This window comes from Fragaria vesca, linkage group LG2 (genome assembly GCF_000184155.1).
Source record: "Fragaria vesca subsp. vesca linkage group LG2, FraVesHawaii_1.0, whole genome shotgun sequence".
In the NCBI taxonomy this organism is placed as follows: Eukaryota; Viridiplantae; Streptophyta; class Magnoliopsida; order Rosales; family Rosaceae; genus Fragaria; species Fragaria vesca.
Window position 1 is genome coordinate 28,274,170 of NC_020492.1, and position 13,002 is coordinate 28,287,171.

Below are 13,002 nucleotides of genomic sequence, written 5' to 3' on the forward strand. Positions count from 1 at the left end.
ACGTGAAGCTTGTTTCAACCCATACAATGATTTATGCAAACGACATACCAAGTGCTCCTCCCCCTATCTCCGGAGACCTGGCGGCGGAGACATATAAATTTCTTCATCGAGGTCACCATGAAGGAAAGCGTTATTGACATCTAACTGGTGGAGAGACCAACCACGAGCAGCTGCTAAGGCAAGCAAGCAACGGACTGAAATGATTTTGGCAGTAGGGGAGAAGGTGTCATGATAGTCAACACCCTCCAACTGTGTGAAACCTTTGGCTACTAACCGCGCTTTATACCGTTCGATGAAGCCATCAGACTTGTGTTTGACTTTATAAACCCAACGACAGCCAATGGGTGTCTTGCCGGCAGGGAGAGAGGTGAGGGTCCAGGTGCCATTAGCCTGAAGTGCTGCCAATTCGGATTGCATTGCATCGATCGCGCCATTCCGGAATGACAACAGCTTCTAAATAAGAATTGGGTTCTGTGACAGCACTTGTTTGAGCAACAAAAGATCGATACGCAGGCTTATACCGATGATATGAAACATAATTGGCCAGTGGATAACGCGTACCTTTGGTCGGACCTGGCATGAGAGAAGGCGATTGGTCGGAGCAAACGTTGGAACAGATGTAATCATTGAGCTTAACAGGAGGGCCGGTCTGGCGACTCGAGCGACTGAGAGCAACAGGTTCAGGTGCAGGTTCGGGAGGAGCGGAGGCGGGTTCGGCAGGGGGTGGTGCGACCGGAGGAAGAGGTGGCGGTGGTGTGGACGGGTTCGGGACCGGTGGAGGGACTAGGGCAGGTGAGGATTCCGACACCGGAGCCAAATCGGGCGGATTAGAAAGAGGAGAAGTGATTTTGGGTGGCGGTCCTTGGGTTCTAGGTCGGCGGGAATACTGCTGAATGACGGGAGGAGGAGGCGGAGGAGGAGGTGGTGGTGGTGATGTGGAAGGAGGAGATGGTGGCGGCGACGTGGGAGGAGGAGGAGAAGAAGACAGATTGATATTTGGTTTTGAAGAAGGAAGAGAAGAGTGGGTGTCCATATCAAATATGGAGTCAGAGAGAGAAGAAGTGGGATGGGTCAACAAGGGAGTTGGGCCTGATTCATGGGCTATTGGAGATATGGTGGATCCGGGCTGGACAGAAGAATAAGGAAATATATGTTCATGAAACTTCACATCCTGACTAGTAAAAACCTTTTTAGTTGATAAATCATATAACTTGAAGGCTTTTTGACCGACTGGATAACCAATGAAAATGGAACGGATGGCACGTTGGTCGAATTTGTGAGATGGGTGAACATTAGTGGCATAAGTTAAACATCCAAACACCCGAAGATGAGAAAAAGAAGGCGGCTTCGAATAAAAAAGTTCAAACGGACTTTTGAAAGAAAGAAGTGGTGACGGTAACCAATTAATGATGTGAACAGCAGTGAGGGCACAATCTCCCCAAAATTGGTTAGGGAGATGAGCTTGAAACTTTAAAGCTCAAGCCACTTGGATGATGTGACGATGTTTGCATTCCACAACCCCATTTTGTTGAGACGTGTAAACACAAGAATGCTGAAAAACGACACCATTATCTTGAAAGAAAGAACGAAGTGAGAGAAATTCACCACCATTGTCACTACGAAAAGTTTTAATGCGAGATTTAAATTGAGTGAGAGCATAGGAAAAGAAATGTTTTATAAGTGGTTGTGCTTCATTTTTGTGTCGCATTAAAAAAATCCAAGTGAAACGTGTATAATCATCAACAATAGTGAGAAAATAATGCGCACCAGAAAGTGAGGGATATCGATAACGACCCCAAATATCACAATAAATAATCTCAAAAGGTCTTGTAGAAGAAATAGTACTGACACCAAAAGGTAAACGACTCTGCTTAGCCAAAGGACATATGGGGCAAGCATTATTAGGCTGAATGGAAAAATTCAAATAGTTTTTGGCAATAAAACTTAGACAAGGAGATGAGACATGGCCTAGGCGACTATGCCAGATGTCAGTGGATAAAATGGTAAGATTGCAGGCTGGTCGGTTTGTGGATGAGGAAGGGCTGGTTACATGCTTCTTCGTCGCTAATGCCGCCAGATAGTATAATCTTTCACGTTGTTTACCCAAACCAATCGTCTTCCTCGTAGCCAGATCTTGCAAAACACACCAATAAGGGAAAAATGTCACTGAACAATTTAGACCTCTCGTCAGACGACTAACTGACATCATATCAACTTTAAAAGTAGGCACAGACAACACATCATGTAGATAATATGTGGTATTTAGAGGCAGAGATCCTTTCGCAACAATATTCACTTTCTCTCCACTAGGCAATAATACTGGCGGTAATGAGCAATTTTTACTCGTATGGAATAATTGAGAATATGAAGTAATATGATCAGTCGCTCTGCTATCAATAATCCAACCGGAAGCGACTTTAGACAAACCTGGTTTGGTCACCGCATTAGCTTTGGAACTAGAGACTTCACATTGTTTGTTAAGAATCGACAAAAACTACTTGAACTCTAATAATGAAATTACAGGTTCCTATTCACTCTTCACTTCAGATACTTGATTAGCAGAAGGAGCACTTCGAAAATTGCTTGAATTGCCGTAGAATTTTGTTTTACTTTAGGATGGCCTGGTGGATGTCCAATGAGTTGATAGCACGTTTGGACCCAATGGCCCATGTCTCCACAATTAACACACTGAGGCTTGCCTCTACCTCGGCCCATGGATCGACGCACTTCTTGAGACGCAAAAGAAGAGCGTCCTTCTGGACGATGTTGTTGAGGGCGGTCAGATCGCTCAAATCTTCCTCCCCTAGCCAAATTCGAATTGGGCCTGTTGCTATTCCTTACCGCCATGGCTGCGCTTGAATCCAGTTCTGATGTGGTGTGTGAAACGCTGAGAAGTTGTTTTTCTTCTTGAGATATAGCAGCATATGCTTGGCGAACAGTAGGGAGAGGATTCATCAATAGGATCTGTCTGCGAATTGCACTGTAAGTCTCATTTAATCCCATTAAGAATTGCATCAATCGCTGTTGATCTGCTTGTGCTCCATGTGCTGTGTCTGAATATGTGGCCAATTCATCCCAGAAACTCTTCAATTTTGTGTAGTAGGTAGAGACAGGGAGTTGTTCTTGACGATGAGAAGCAATTTCTCGTTGTATTTCGAAAATGCGAGTCGCATTCGCTTGAGAAAAAACGCTCATGGAGATCCTCCCAAACTTCATGAGCATTAGGATAGTAGGTCACACTGTCAGCTATTTCTGGATCACAAGAGTTGACGATCCAGGAATGAACCATATCATTGCAACGCGACCAAATCGCATAGCCTTCAGGGTCAGTTTCTTCTGAGGGAGCCTTGATGGAACCGTTGACGAATCCGAGCTTGTTATTGGAATTTAAGGCTCTAACCATAGACCTTTTCCAACCAGAAAAATTATCCCCATTTAGGAGTTTGGAGACTAGGACTAAGCCAGGATGATCCGAGTGGTGGATGAAGTAAGGATTAGAAGGTTCTGCCTTGAAGGGATCTGCATCTGAACCGGAACTGTTTGGTTTTGGTGGAGGAGGATTATCACCGCCTGATTTCGGTGGAGGAGGATTATCACCGCTTGATTTCGGTGGAGGGATATCATCATCGGACATGGTGATTAAAAGAGAGATGGGTAGGAGAATGAACCAGGAACTCACTCCCGCTCTGATACCATATAAGAATGAATAATTGATAGAATGGAATAGATAGTTTGTTATTGATTCTGAATCGTATACATATACAGAGACTTCTAGTTATTCCTACAAGTCAGGAATCAACTACAATTAAGGATATCTATTTACAAAAGGAAAACTGATGTACAGCTAATATATGCAGATCTTCTATTCTAAATAGGAAAGATATGGAAGATTGATTCTCTAACATTTCAGATAATTGCTGACCCAATTTTGATTCATGACAAATTGACAATGGTTACAAGATACAACCGAGTTTGATTTACTAAAACCTCTTACCATACATTTGATTTCTGGCTTTTATCACCTTCTAGTTAAGAGTATCTCATTTGTTTACCGAGATTGGTAAGGAGAGTCAAGTACTATGTCTAGGCACTAGTTCAGTCGTTTGTTGAACAATCAGACTGGACTACAGCTCCACCTGCCATATCATCTTCGTTTGTTCGATTTGATTCGAATTGAACTCTGTATTTAAGTCCAATGAGGTAAATTTTCTGTTTCCGTTGCAGCCGATAAAGTCGCATTAGTTTGATCTACTGGAAGTTGGATTGCTGGCTTTAGGGAAATGAGGATGGCGGAGCATGACCAATTGACAAGTGCGTGGTTTTGTGTCAAAATGGGGAAAGGAAAGAAAGATTTTGCTCTTCCTCATGTTCCAGTCATATGTTAACAGAGAATGACAGGGTAACCATCAACATCAAGTGGTAAAGATTGGTGACAACTTGAGAAGGGAAGAGATGAAAATTACATAACTTGTACGAATAATCTGGGAAATAGGCAACTGTGTCTATGAATTTTACTATCTATTATTCTACTTCCCTCCACATAACTAACATATGTCTGGTTTGATGAAGGAAATCATAGATGATAACAAGTTGACGGTGGAACAAAGACTGCAAGATTAGAGTACAATATGTCTGGGAGCATGGATTTGCACTTAGATACAGTCATTTGGAGCAGCATGTGCCATGTTTCCGTTGGACCCCAAACAATCAATACCATCCTAGACATATGAGCTACATTCTGAGCTTCTTCCCTAATGAGTATGTGAACAATCTGCAACTCTAATGCAATTGCACTATGTTTGATATTGTGGGTGCTCTGTGGACTGAGTCTCCATCCAATTAATAAACATGAGAATGAGGAAGGTGTACTTATATTTTGGACCGTACTTTCTCGATGAGCTCTCTTCTGAGGATTTTCCCTGATGCTGACTTAGGGACAGTGTTTATGAACGTCACTCGTCGCAGTCTTTTGAAAGATGCAACCTGTTTCAAGAAATACATTGGATCATAATGCAAGGAGACAATTATAGCATCAAGGACATCAATTTAGACTGCAAGCTGATGACTCCTTTCTTGAAGTTGCCACCTTACCTGACTCGCTATAAAACTCTTGATATCTTCTTCGGTCAGTGAAGTGTTTGGTGAGCGTACAACATATGCAACAGGGACCTCACCAGCTTCAGCATCAGGAAATCTGTATGGTGGAAATATCCAGATTATTCTAGTCCTGTGATAAGTACCGAGTTATGAATTTTGAGTGATTACAACTTACGGGATGACAACAGCGTCTAATATTTCAGGGTGAGAAACTAGCAGGCCTTCAAGTTCAGCTGGTGCTACCTAGCAGAGGAACACAAAATCAAAGAAAACATGGTTCAATAGTATATAGTGGATTAGTGGATGTACAGAGCATGCATAAAACAAGAACAGTAAAAGAAAGGCAACAGTTAAAACAAAGGAATTGTCTGATGTCTACCATGTGAGGGAGGAAAACAACATGGCAAAGTGTATTTCAAATTAAGAACATGAAAGTAGATATTTTGCTACAGTGGACAGTTTATTTAAAATTGAAAACATGGTTATCTTATGATTAACCAAAATGACAGGAGATAAAGCTACTTGCATAGAAAACAAGATCATCCCACGCTGTTTTCATTTTAAAATCGCCAGTAGACATTCATGCATTGATTCCTTAAAATTAGAAAAGAAAAGTTACCTGATAACCTTTATACTTGATGAGTTCTTTAATTCGGTCAACCACAAAAAGTTGGCCACTTTCATCAAAGTATCCAAGATCTCCTGTATGTACCCAACCATTTTTATCTATAGTTTGCTGGGTGGCTTGTGGGTTGTTAAAGTAACCTGAAAATAAGTTATGTAATCATGATGTTATCATATGCAGGAATATTGCAACAGCAGAAACAAGCTTCAATATAACTGATAGGTAGGGAAGTTCTAGTCAAATAGACCTGATGGAAGAATCTAGAGCCAAGGTTTCCTACCTGATTAGATTTGAATGATGTATTAAACAAAGGCATCCATAACTCAGAGTCTCATTGGAAAAAAAGAGTACTTTTGTTTGTTAAACTAGTACCTCAGTTAAAGTGTGCATCATATTGACTGTCTCCAGGTTACTGCTTAAAATGTTCTTAATCCATGCCAAATTTAGGTAAGTGGAGGGGCAATTAGATTCCCATCTCATATAAAGTCCTCCATGCTAATGTTACTGTAGTAAAATGTATATTATTCATTTAGAGGCAGACCAACTTAAATTTCTCTGAAAATACTGCACATAAAACTTCAGCCAGGAAAGAGTGAACATTTTGAGGGGAGGGAGCGTGATCCACATGGTAATGAACAAAGAAATATTCTCTTTTGGGATGAACAAAGCATCACTACAAGAGCTCTGCCTCTTCTAAAAGTAATAATACACGAGTTGTATACTGAAGATTATCATTTGGCATCTTAGATGATACATGACAAAGTTCCCACAATTTGCAAATTTCAACTATACCCTTTGAAATGTGCTATGGTTGGCAATAATATCTGAACAAACTCATAATTTGACCCACTGCAGGTTCTGCCAAAATTGGCAATCAGATTTGATAAATTCACCCAACCTACTTTGAGTTTACTACAATGTGCACATAGGTGTTGAAAACACCCTCAAAGGGGAAATCGTTCCTTTGTCACAAATATGCAGACTGTTAGATGCGAAACCCATAACTATCAATCAAAATTTCTACCACAGAAATAGCCATTAAAAGCGGTACAAGGTACGTCATGTTTCATTGTATCATTCCAAATGCATACTAGCTGCCAGAAAAAAAATGCATTCTCTAACTATGAATTGCAATGCAAATGGGCTATGGATGGGAATGCCAAAGGAAATGAACTGCCAGTTCAAATGTAGGACAATCATGAGTAAGCTGACTTCTCCTAAATGAGAATAATTGTTCTTTCTTTTATTTAAGATTAACAACAAGCATACTGAAATAGCACTCACCTATCATCATATTAGGCCCCCTAACCCATATCTCTCCCAGTTGCTTTGGAGGGAGAGGTTTGAGTGTGTCTACACTGACTATCTGACATTCAACTCCGGAAACAAGAGTGCCAGCTGAACCACTATGTCGAGGTCCTACTAGTGTATTCTCAACTGAAACAATTCCGCAAGTTTCTGTCATACCATAACCCTGCAAAACAACCATACGTCTAACCAATGAAGAAGTTTTAAATTTAAAGCTACTAAACTGAGGTCACATGCAAAACAAAGAGACTTTCAAAACCTCATAGCCTTTGCAACATTAGATCACGGCTATTCTTTCCACTACGTACTCAGTTTGAATACTTCACATCAACTGAACATTCTCAAGTAAATATCTTATTCAAGATAATTTAGTCCAAAGCCATAAGTGTCAATCGCACTATAAATTACCATGAGCATGAGTAAGTACCTGAACAACCAGACCTTGAGGAAAAACTTTTGCGCACTCCTCCATCAACTCCTTCCCCAAAGGAGCTGCACCAGACCCAATTTGCTTCAAAGACGAAAGGTTGTACTTCTTAACCACACTGTCCTTTGACAGAGCAAGTATAATAGGAGGCACAACCCACAAATGTGTGACCTTATACTTCTCAACAGTCATCAAAATCTTCTCCAAATTGAACCTGGACATCGAAACCACAGCATTTCCCTTTCGCAGCTGTGCGTAAGTAATGATGGCCAATCCAAACACATGGAAAATTGGCAACACACAAAGAAACACACGGTGCATCTCTCCTGTCAGTTCTTGATCATGTGTAACCATCACAGACGAAGCAATGAAGTTCCTATGAGTCAGAACCACACCTTTGCTGAGACCTGTGGTACCAGAAGAGTACAACAGCACAGCAGTATCAGTCTGCTTAACATTTACACTAGGGAAATCCGAGACAGTCCCACATAACTTAACCAAATCATGAAAACCCACCATTTTTGAGGTGGATTCAATTTGAGAACATGAACCCTCTGGTCCTAAAATCACTGCTGGAAGATTCAAACCCTTCACCTTTTCCCACAACTCAGGCACAGTTATTACCAGTTTCGGATTGGAATCCTTGACTTGCTTGGAAAGCTCTGAAACAGTGTAGAGAGGATTAGAGGTAGTTGCAATGGCGCCAATTGCAATGATCCCAAGGAAACAAACAGGAAACTGGATTGAATTAGGTGCGAAAATCAGAACCACGTCGTTTTTCTTAACACCCAGATGGACTAAGCCATGAGCAACCTTGATGACCATGGACTTGAGCTGGGAGAAGGACAATGTTTCAGAGGACTCGGCATCAATGAGGGCAGGTTTGTTTGGATAAGAAGAAGAGTTGTTGAAGAGGAAAGAGACCATGGTGAAATTTGGGTCTCTGGGTAGTACCAGAGGGGGTCTGAGTGACCTGAAAACTCCATCACGGCCGTACCCAGATTTCTCCATTGCAGATTGAGCAAGAGAAGAGTGATGGGTGATTTTGGGTGGTCTCTTTTTGATAGAAAGATGAAGACTTTAATGTGATGCACATAAAACCAAAGTGGTCACCATCTCACCGATAGGGAAGAAGTTGGTTCTTAAAGTTTAGAAGTTACATGAGTATGGGTTTTCTGTCCTTTCTGTTTTGGTAAAGGACAGAAGCGTTGAACTTGTCTGTGATTACTTGCGTGCAGGCTGACGAAATGAGGTGGATGATCAATGCCATAACGTGGTGTCGTATTCCTACAAGCGTGGACCTTTTCCAGCAGAAGAGAAGAGTTATTGTCTTAGCACGAGTGTGAGTTAACGATGAAACTAATGGATTCTTTTTTGTTTCTGTGATCAAATTAACCATTTGTATTAGATAAACATTACTAGTACCTCAAAAACTCAGCAAATGTGTGCCGACTTTAGCAGTATATATCAGGATATTATAAAGCATAAAATGCAAGAATTTTATAGTTTAATCTTTGCATTTAACTTAATTATTTTCTTTTAAAAATATTGTTTTAACTTTGTTATCTTTTTAGGTACTTCGTGGAGCAAGATAATGCAAATATGTGTTTAAGTGATGCAAGCAAGGCTTCCAATACGAAGTAGAGATGTCAAGGATGGAGTTTGATCATTCACATGGTCAAAAATATCAAGGAAAGGCGATGGAACCACTTCACCAAAACAAAAGCTGTAAACACAAAAAGCTGAAAACTGATTTCTACTTATTTTCTCCAATTTTCAAGGCCTATTTCCATGAGGTTTCAAGAATGGTTTCACCGAGATTACTGCCCAGATTTTTAGAGGTGCGTTTGTAGATCAATTTGGAGTCAAGAATCATCCAAATCGGTGATGGCATCTAGGAGTTATGAAGCATCGAAGTTGGACAGAAAATCAGCAGTTTCAGGAAAGCTGTGCAGCAGTCAAGTTCGAGGCAGTGTTTGGGCTGGATTCTAAGAAGCTTTCTTGGGGGTTTTTGCACGATTTTGAAGAGTGATATCATTAATATAATTTTCCCAAAATCCAAGCCCAGATTATATGCGGAAGACATTCAAAAGATAGCCCAAACATTGATTCTAGTCAAAAAAGGAAACGTAGTCTCAAAATGAAGCTTTGAAAACTTAGAGACTACTTAAGAAAACCCTAATACCAGAACGACTCTAAGCTGTCATACTGCAAGAGAGCCTTCACGTTGCTGCATCGCACAAAAATCCATCAAGAGGAAGTCGCCAAGATCATCGTCATTCCTTCCATTCACAATTTTCTTCTTCTCTTCGTAATCTTTAACTTTCGAATTTATTTTCTTTGTATGATTTCTACAACGATATGTGGCTAGTTTATCTTAGTTAAGGATGGAGGTTTGAAGCCCCGAATTATGCAATAAACTTTGTTTTATAACCTTGATTTCGTAATTATTGCTTAGTTATGGATTGTCTGTTTGGTTTTGGTTTATAGGGAACTCTTGCTTGTTTATGTTCATGGATGCATACATAGAACATTATGAACTTATAAGTGGGGCTAGAATTAGGTTGTTTAATCTCCTAAACGGTTAATACGGCTTAATTCAAAGTAGTAAAACCTATAGGACAATAGGTGAAACCAAATATAGAGACTTGCATGCTAGGTAGGCGTTCCACACTAGTTTTGCATACTTGTTCAATCACTTCCATTGATCTTAATGCTTAGAATAATTTGTTGATAGGATAGCTTCTATACCTTGATTGGTTATTCTAAAAGCTTAGTAATGGTGCGTTCATCTTGCTTAAGTAGTTAAGGGAAGTAGTAAGAATTTACACAGTGCGTTCACGGTTTATTCTTGATTGAACCTTTTCATAACTTGGTAATTGGAATCTTGGTTGTGTGGACTTTGTTATGAAGCATATTCCGTGGTGAATTTCCTAAATCTCTGACCTCTTCTCTATCTTATTTCTCAAACTATAAAAATCAATCTAGTTTTCTTATTCTTCTGTCCTTTGTTTTTAGTGATTTATTTAATATAGTAAACGAACTTTAAATCCCCTGAAATTTTGTGTGCGTGTTCTTCTGTGTGTCTAGTTTAGTTTTATAAATTTTCATAATTTTCTGAGTAGTGTAGGTTAGGTAGTTAATTATATTTTAGTCTATTCTTCGTCAGGAACAGTAGACACTTTTGTGACATTATTTGTGTTGTGCAAAATTAAATACCCTCAATCTCTGGCAATGAATGATCCTTACTTCTTTATACTACAATCGACAATCTTTGCAGGGTTAAATTGTGAGGCTATTTTAACCGTACCAGATATGGCCTCTTTGTTTGGATTCTCTTAAAAAAAAAAAATATATAGAAAGGACAAAAAATGTTTCTTCCTCTCCGATCATTAAGAATAAATTAGAAATTAAACTTCAAACACCATCGACGAGTTTCATGTAATTGTTGAATTAGTGTGATCAATACGAAAAAAGAAATGTGGTCTTTATCACCTTCTGGTCGTCCTACTAATTGGTCTCGTTCTTTCTTATCTTGGTTAAAGACATTCAAGATAATCATCAAGTTCGTTATAATTTTAGCTTGGTCTCATTTTTTCCAAAAGCAGGATAATCATCAAGTTCAATTGGCTATAATTTTAGCTTGGTCTATTTGGCATTTTAGAAACAAACTGATCTTTCAACAAGTTGTGGCTACTGCCAATCAATGCTATTATCAAGCAGTTTCTTTTCTCTCTAATTGCTTGTCTTTTACTAAGACTACCCCAAATCAAACAATTATTGCACTCCTATGATTAAATGGAATCCCCCTAATCCTGGTTTTGTGAAAAGAGTGCGGTTATTGGGACCTCCAACTTTGCTCACTAGACTTCACTATATTATGAATTATTAAATAACATATACATCTTTATATACAATGACTATTAAAGACAATAATTATATAAAAGAAAATATTATATTTATTCTCTCTAGACTTTCTAATTCAATAATAATTGATTCCATTCTTTATTATATGTTTTCTAATTTCTTTTTATTAAAGCATATATATAGTTCATAAGAGTTAAAACAATGATCAATATCGATCATGTGACATAAAATTTTGTATTATCATACATGTATTATCAGACATGTTGAACGTATATACTTGCAAGGTGCATAAATATTTTTGCAAAAAAAAAAAATTTCTATCGATTATAGAAAATATATATTTATTGAAATAATTTATTATGAGGTACAAAATAGAGATCAAATTATTCAAAAGAAAAAAAAATAGAGAAAAAATAACATGTACAAAAGAGAAAAACAAACGTTAAAAAGATATATAGAATAGTTCATGATAGAATATTTTCTTGCATGAAAAAATAATTAAAAAATGAAGGTAGGGATAATGGATGCTCAAAAACAAAAAGGAAAAAAAAAACAAAGAATGAGAGGTTTATTGAGTGAATAAAAAGTAAAGTAAGTAATTAATTGAAATATATGTCAATAAATAATTAAGGTTATGTTAGGAATTAAAACGTGGTCTACTGAGCAAATGCTTGTATTGAAAAGTAAAAAGGAGGTGTAGAGAGAATAAGAGATATATTGAGCAAACTTAGACGTCCCATAGCCACACTGTTGTGAAAATTGATTTCGATGCTTCCAATAAGCATGGTAGGGCTGCAGTTGGTTTTGTTGTTAGAGACAACCATGGTAATCCAATTGTAGCTGCCTCTAAACATATCGGCGACACAAGTATTCTAGTGGCGAAGGCTATTGCTTTAAGGGAAGGATTGCACACTGCTTGGCTTCAACAGTTTACTCAAGTTATTTTTGAAGGAGACTCTAAGGTGTTGATCGATTGTCTGAATGGAAAAACTGTAATTCCTTGGTCTATTAAGTCTGTCATTCAAGATATTATTTCGCTAGCTTCTCATACACAAAGTTGCTACTTTCGTCATGTACACATGTAAGTTAATTTTGTTGCCGATAGAATTGCATCATTAGGTTTTACCTCTGCCACTCCTCTAGTATAGTTTTACTGCCTTTTCCTTTCTCTATGCCCAGCGTTTCATTTTGACTAGCCTTGGTGCATGCGCTTGCGCGCATGTCAAAATGCGGTTTCTTTGATTATGGTTTGTTTGTTGTTTAATTTCGGCGAGAATTCGATAGAGGCAAAGGAAATAAGAAACTGTGAAGCTGATATCAACTGAACAATAACTAACATTAAAGCAATAGGCAAAATCACACATGATAGTACAAACTAATATGGTACATAAACTGTAATTACATCCTAAATACATTTTACAAACATCGTTAAAGCAACTGAATAATTCGTTGTCACCCTAGTATGAAGATTGATTACTGAATGTGTTACCAGCTCATGTTATCCTTCATTTTGGCAGCCCTTTTAATCGACGTTGGAATCCTGGAAAAAAAAAGACAGAGAAAAAAAAAAAACAATGAATCAAATATGGGTGTAACAGAACCATATTAAGCATACCAAAATGGTTAGTTGCAAACCACAGCTTAACATTCTGTTGAGAAAGCTTGAATGGGCTTCACA

General features: G+C 38.6%; 2 protein-coding genes across 2 annotated transcripts; both read right to left on the reverse strand.

Moving 5' to 3' along the window:
- Positions 1–378: 378 nt before the first annotated feature.
- On the reverse strand, positions 379–3,634 carry LOC101291796. The gene is made up of 4 exons (XM_004293046.1): positions 3,190–3,634; positions 2,706–3,053; positions 562–783; positions 379–471 (listed from the first exon to the last, which is right to left on the reverse strand). The coding sequence occupies exons 1-4, from the start codon at positions 3,632–3,634 to the stop codon at positions 386–388; spliced, it is 1,101 nt and encodes a 366-aa protein (XP_004293094.1). The 3' UTR covers positions 379–385.
- A 784-nt stretch (positions 3,635–4,418) lies between these two features.
- On the reverse strand, positions 4,419–8,571 carry LOC101299638 (4-coumarate--CoA ligase-like 7-like). The gene is made up of 6 exons (XM_004291597.1): positions 7,458–8,571; positions 7,007–7,196; positions 5,717–5,862; positions 5,273–5,340; positions 5,092–5,194; positions 4,419–4,983 (listed from the first exon to the last, which is right to left on the reverse strand). The coding sequence occupies exons 1-6, from the start codon at positions 8,466–8,468 to the stop codon at positions 4,870–4,872; spliced, it is 1,632 nt and encodes a 543-aa protein (XP_004291645.1). The 5' UTR covers positions 8,469–8,571; the 3' UTR covers positions 4,419–4,869.
- Between the last annotated feature and the right edge of the window lie 4,431 nt (positions 8,572–13,002).

What these genes read in the sequence shown, in the direction of transcription:
- LOC101291796 (XM_004293046.1), bottom strand. Translation starts at nt 3,634, where the DNA reads ATGTCCGATGATGATATCCCTCCACCGAAATCAAGCGGTGATAATCCT. An exon ending in TTGGGAGGATCTCCATGAGC is followed by an intron (nt 3,054 to 3,189) that starts GTTTTTTCTCAA and finishes CCACATATTCAG; the next exon opens with ACACAGCACATGGAGCACAA. An exon ending in GCGTCGATCCATGGGCCGAG is followed by an intron (nt 784 to 2,705) that starts GTAGAGGCAAGC and finishes CACCTGCCCTAG; the next exon opens with TCCCTCCACCGGTCCCGAAC.
- LOC101299638 (XM_004291597.1), bottom strand. Translation starts at nt 8,468, where the DNA reads ATGGAGAAATCTGGGTACGGCCGTGATGGAGTTTTCAGGTCACTCAGA. An exon ending in CTCAAGGTCTGGTTGTTCAG is followed by an intron (nt 7,197 to 7,457) that starts GTACTTACTCAT and finishes GTTGTTTTGCAG; the next exon opens with GGTTATGGTATGACAGAAAC. An exon ending in TCAAGTATAAAGGTTATCAG is followed by an intron (nt 5,341 to 5,716) that starts GTAACTTTTCTT and finishes TTCCTCTGCTAG; the next exon opens with GTAGCACCAGCTGAACTTGA.